Source organism: Propithecus coquereli, unplaced genomic scaffold (assembly GCF_000956105.1).
Source record: "Propithecus coquereli isolate 6110/MARCELLA unplaced genomic scaffold, Pcoq_1.0 Scaffold635, whole genome shotgun sequence".
In the NCBI taxonomy this organism is placed as follows: domain Eukaryota; kingdom Metazoa; phylum Chordata; class Mammalia; order Primates; family Indriidae; genus Propithecus; species Propithecus coquereli.
In genome coordinates, this window is record NW_012152341.1 from 137,201 (window position 1) to 141,967 (window position 4,767).

Genomic DNA, 4,767 nt, shown 5'->3' on the forward strand with positions numbered 1-4,767 from the left:
CCGCCCCTCCCTCAGGTGTCCCACCCAGAGCTTGCTATATAGCAGGGGACATGCAAATAGGGCCCTCCCTCTGCTCATGAAAACCAGCCCAGCCCTCACCCTGCAGCTCTGGGAGAGGAGCCCCAGCCCCGGCATTCCCAGGTGTCCCCATTCGGTGATCAGGACTCAACACAGAGACTCACCATGGAGTCTGGGCTGAGCTGGGTTTTCCTTGTTGCTCTGTTACAAGGTAATTCATGGAGAACTAGAGATATTGGGTGTGTGAGTGGATGTGAGTGAGAGAAACAGGGGTGTGTGGCAGTTTCTGACCAGGATGTGTCTGTGTTTGCAGGTGTCCAGTGTGAGGTGCAGCTGGTGGAGTCTGGGGGAGGCTTGGTCCAGCCTGGGGGGTCCCTGACACTCTCCTGTGCAGCCTCAGGATTCAGCTTCAGCACCTACTGGATGTGCCATTTAGAACTGTCCTCCTGCCTCCCCTCATCGTTCCTGGACACTGGGTGAGCACCGTCTGGGCGGCTCAGAAGCTGTGCCAGCTTTCTTAGCCTGAGGGGGATGGAGCAGGACGGTTGTTCCCAGGTTGCTGGTGTAGGTGCTGCGGCCACCCTGAGCAGGTGTAAACTCCCACCTGTGGGTGGGGAAGAGTGCACGGGAGAGGTTCCCTGGGGTGTGGGGTGGAGCGAGGGGCGGCTGCGGGGGCTCTATGATTGTACCATGAAGTGAGGAAATACACTGAGAGAGGCCCAGGAGTGGACCAGCGGCATCTGAAATGTGGGCTGGATGGGGTTTAGAAGAGTCAAAGACGGGACAGCAGGATGTGTTTGGAGAAGGGGTGGGAGGTCTCTAAACAGCATCTATAAAAGAAGTACAGTGTTAACTGTGCATGTGTTTAGAAAAATGCTGAAATCAGTATTACTATAGACTAAGTCATTTTCTGTGCAGGGTATGGAGAGTGTAATTTCTTAGGTTTGTGGGCTTTGTCTTTTAAATTTTTAATGATGTGCCTTCATTGCAATGAAAAAAACAGGTATCATTTAAAATTTTAATATAAAATTAATTTATTTACTGATGCACTTATTTTCATGAATTGCACTTTATTTGATGAAATAATATTTATTTAATTTATTTGGATACACTGGGCATATGCCTGCTCTTCTGAAAGCCTGGCTTCTGTTATTCGTTGCAACTGACACAGTTTACCGACTTTCTCACCTCATTGAAATGGGGCGTGAGGAAGGGAGGGAGGAACTGACGTTCACCGAGCTCCCGCTCAATGCCAGAGACCTTGCTGGGCATTTTTGCCTATTTGTTTTTCTGACTGAACTTCCTTGGATGCAGTGTTCAACCCCACAATCTCGGTTTCCCGCCAGGAGAATGTGGGCTCCAGGCGGGCACAGCTCGTGCTCAGTGGGGTGTCTGGACCCATGTCCCTCTCACCCCAAAGCCCACAGCCACCCCCGTGAGGAACAGGCAGCTTGGGCAGGGAGCAGCCCTGGATCGCCCTGAACCCACTTTGGGTTTTAGAAGACAGATTACCTGGAGAACGAGGAAAACCTGCTTGCTCGGGAGCACACTTCGGAGAAATGCCACGAACGTGCCCTTAAAGGAGCTGGTAGCAACTTCGGTTAATTCTGGGACCAGCGACCTCAGGTCGGGACCCAGTAGTTGGCTCAGGTCACCTGTCCTGGTCAGAGGCTCAAGCTCAGCTTGGGCTCCTCATGGCCTATAAAAAGATGTAGAAGACACAAGCACATGGTTTCGAAGATTTATTTCAGAGTGAGCGTCGGTGACCTAAAAAGAGAACTTGTGACAGAAGCCAACGCCTCCCATTCTCCCATGATGTGAGAGGACCCCTGAGTCTCCCGCAGACTCCAAGAAACGTGGACGTGAACTTGGCCGTTTTCTCCACCGATCCTTTTGCCTAGATGTTCCGACTGTATTCCCCATATTTTTACAGGGGTTCGGCAGGTGGCTCTCTTCCTGTGGGCTCAGAATATGTCATTTCCTCAACTTTGGTAGTCTTAACAGATCGAATACCTGAGGCCACCCCAAAGAGCAGTACACCTATCAACGCATAAATACGAGCAAAGACCACTCTCAAATATAACATTGATTGCTTGTTTTGTCTTATTTTCCGCCTTCTCCTTGGAGGGGGTCCGCTGTCCGCACTCCCACCACCACCTCGTCGTAGGCACAGGGGAGGGTCCCAGCCTATGTGGCAGTGGCAGTTCCTTTTGTTGTTGCAAACACCCCGACGATTGCACTTCCCAGGGTCGCAGTCGTAATTCAGGTCAGCCACAGTCCCGTTGCACCGATTGGCAGTGCAGAACTTTCCAGGAGCACACAGAGTGCCGTTCCTCACGTGGCCGGCATCTGTGGCTCCCGTGGAACGGTGCTCGTCCAGCCCGAAGCAGGGGAGGCCTGATATGATGGACTGGTGGAAGGAAACGTGTTCCTGAAGGTGGGGGAGATGGGTGACGTTGGTGCACTGGAGCCTCCCACACATCCTGTCCCGTCTAGCACAGCCGACGAAGGTCATTTTATCGTACTCTCTGTAACAGTGTCCGAATCGGCTCGTTCCCATGTTTATGTTGTAGCAGATCTCGTGAGCGTTCTCCGCGCTGGCACCGAAGATCTCCTTGCAGTGCATGCTGCGGTCGGTGCAGTTCCCTTTGTAGCAGTAGCCTTCCTGGGTGCACGGGGTTCCGTCTTGCATGTAAACGTTTCTGGGGCAGCTTATGGAGGACCCGGTACAGTACTCTGGAAGATCACATATATTCCGGACAGGTCTGCAGAGGGTCCCGGAAGGGGAGTAGGTGCAGTTGGTGCAGCACGACCCTATATGACAATTGCTTCGGGGTGTAAACCGGCAGTTGCTTTTACAGCACTCGCTGGTGTAGCACTGCTTCAGGGAGCCACAGTCACACTGCTCTGTGTCCTCCACTACGGAGTTGCCGCAACGAAACTGCGTCATGCTTTTATTGTGAAATTCTGGATATGGTACGAAGAGACACGCCCCAGGCTTTCCCATAGCTATATGTTGGAAATGTATAAAGGAGCAGTTGCTGAATGCGTCCGTCAGCTTGGGGAACTGCTCCATTATGCAGGAACTTCTTCTGAGGCATCTGCACTCTTCGTCATCATAAAACATACCATAATTTCTCATAATTTTATTGGCTATTACGATAGATAGAATTAAATAATGTCTATATAGATAACCAACATGCAGTAGGTTCTCGCCACGGCACAAGCCATACAGGACAGGCGCAGCTTGGTGATCACGTGGCCAGTCTTTAATAAGCAACACGGATGCCGTAATAACCGTGCGGCTAGAAAAGTGTTGCACATAATAAGTAAACATCTGACTTCCTGGAACCCTGTAGTCGTTCAGGGGGGCGGGATCCCTGTCCGTGTATATGGTTATGAGAGTAAGCAGGAACCTCGAATTAAGACCGCGAAGCATGTTGTCAGACAGACTGGACAGCCGCACTACGAACTGGATGCACATCGAGATGTTTGCAAACATCCGGAACATGGAAGTGGAACACTGGACTTGGCCTATGACGTGGGACGCGTGCGAAGCATAGCCCGACGGAGAGAGCCTGGGAGCCGCGCTGGGGTCCGCCTCGGAGAGCAGGGCGCCCACGTCCTCCCTGTGCCGCAGCGTGTACATGGGCCCCGTCGCGTTGCGGTCGGCCACTATCTGGGAAACGACGTGTTCGAAGCTGCGGGAGTCCTTCAGGGGCTTGATCTCGTAGGCAAGGTCATCCAGCTTCATGACTCCGTGCAGGCCGCCGTAGCACATGTCGACGGCGACCGTGGAGAGAGGAATCTCCTCCAGGTAGCCGAGGTAGTAGCAGTCTGCGGGCACGTAGGGGTGGTCCATCTGCAAGGCTCCTTGGTCATCCTGGGTCATCACCAGCAGGTGTCTGGGCCAAAACAGTATTTTTCTCCGCAGGTGGATGATGTGCCTCTGGCCCCCGAAACGCAGGCTGTAGGAGAGCCAGCCAGGCGCCTGGAAGCCTTTGCCACGGCGCGTCTCCTTCCTAGGAGTCACCACCTCCGAGGACACGTAGCGCCAGGAGGGACGGCCCTGAGAGCCCTGGACCGAAGCCAGGAGCGCCCAGAGCCCGAGCAGCACCAGGGGGGCCCTGAGGGCGCCCGTCCCCCTGCCCGCCTCGCAGCCCAGCTCGGGGGGATTCATCCAAAGAGAGTGGCAAGAGGGGGCGTCCTCGGGAAGCCAGGTCTGAATCGGCTGCGGGGAGACTCTGACAGGGAACAAAGGGGCTCCTCAGGCCCCAGCTCCCAGCCTGGGTGGTTACCTGGACGACCGGAACCAGTAACAGTCACAGGGCGCGGCAGCGGGTGGCCCGGACATCACAGCCGGGGAGGTGGCAGGGAGGGGTCTCACCTGGGAGGGGGCGAGGGAGGGAGCAGGGTGCGTGCGCACTCACCATGCTCAGTCTTCTCTCCCGTCTCTAAATATATACGATTATCATATTTTCAATTACCTTGTTTATGAATTATATCGCCCAAGTCACTCTGGGTTTGTTTCTATGGGTTAATGTTTCTCTTTATTAGGAGTCACATTTCCTACTTGTTTGACATTTGGAGGCAGACGTTGTGAATGTCACCCTTTTGGAAGTCAAAGATTCGATGCGCTAACACATATCCATGCTTGGTCCTGGTTAGAAGTTAGAGGTTTGGAAACAGTTCGATGCTCTTGATTTTTGCTTTGAAGCTTATTGGGGGTACCAGATCAGCAGTTAAATA

The 4,767-nt window shown here is 53.4% G+C and overlaps 1 protein-coding gene across 1 annotated transcript; it reads right to left on the minus strand.

Moving 5' to 3' along the window:
• Window positions 1-1,682: 1,682 nt before the first annotated feature.
• LOC105822766 (disintegrin and metalloproteinase domain-containing protein 21-like) lies at window positions 1,683-4,198 on the minus strand. The gene is made up of 3 exons (XM_012659807.1): window positions 3,361-4,198; window positions 2,251-2,985; window positions 1,683-1,717 (listed from the first exon to the last, which is right to left on the minus strand). The coding sequence occupies exons 1-3, from the start codon at window positions 4,196-4,198 to the stop codon at window positions 1,683-1,685; spliced, it is 1,608 nt and encodes a 535-aa protein (XP_012515261.1).
• Between the last annotated feature and the right edge of the window lie 569 nt (window positions 4,199-4,767).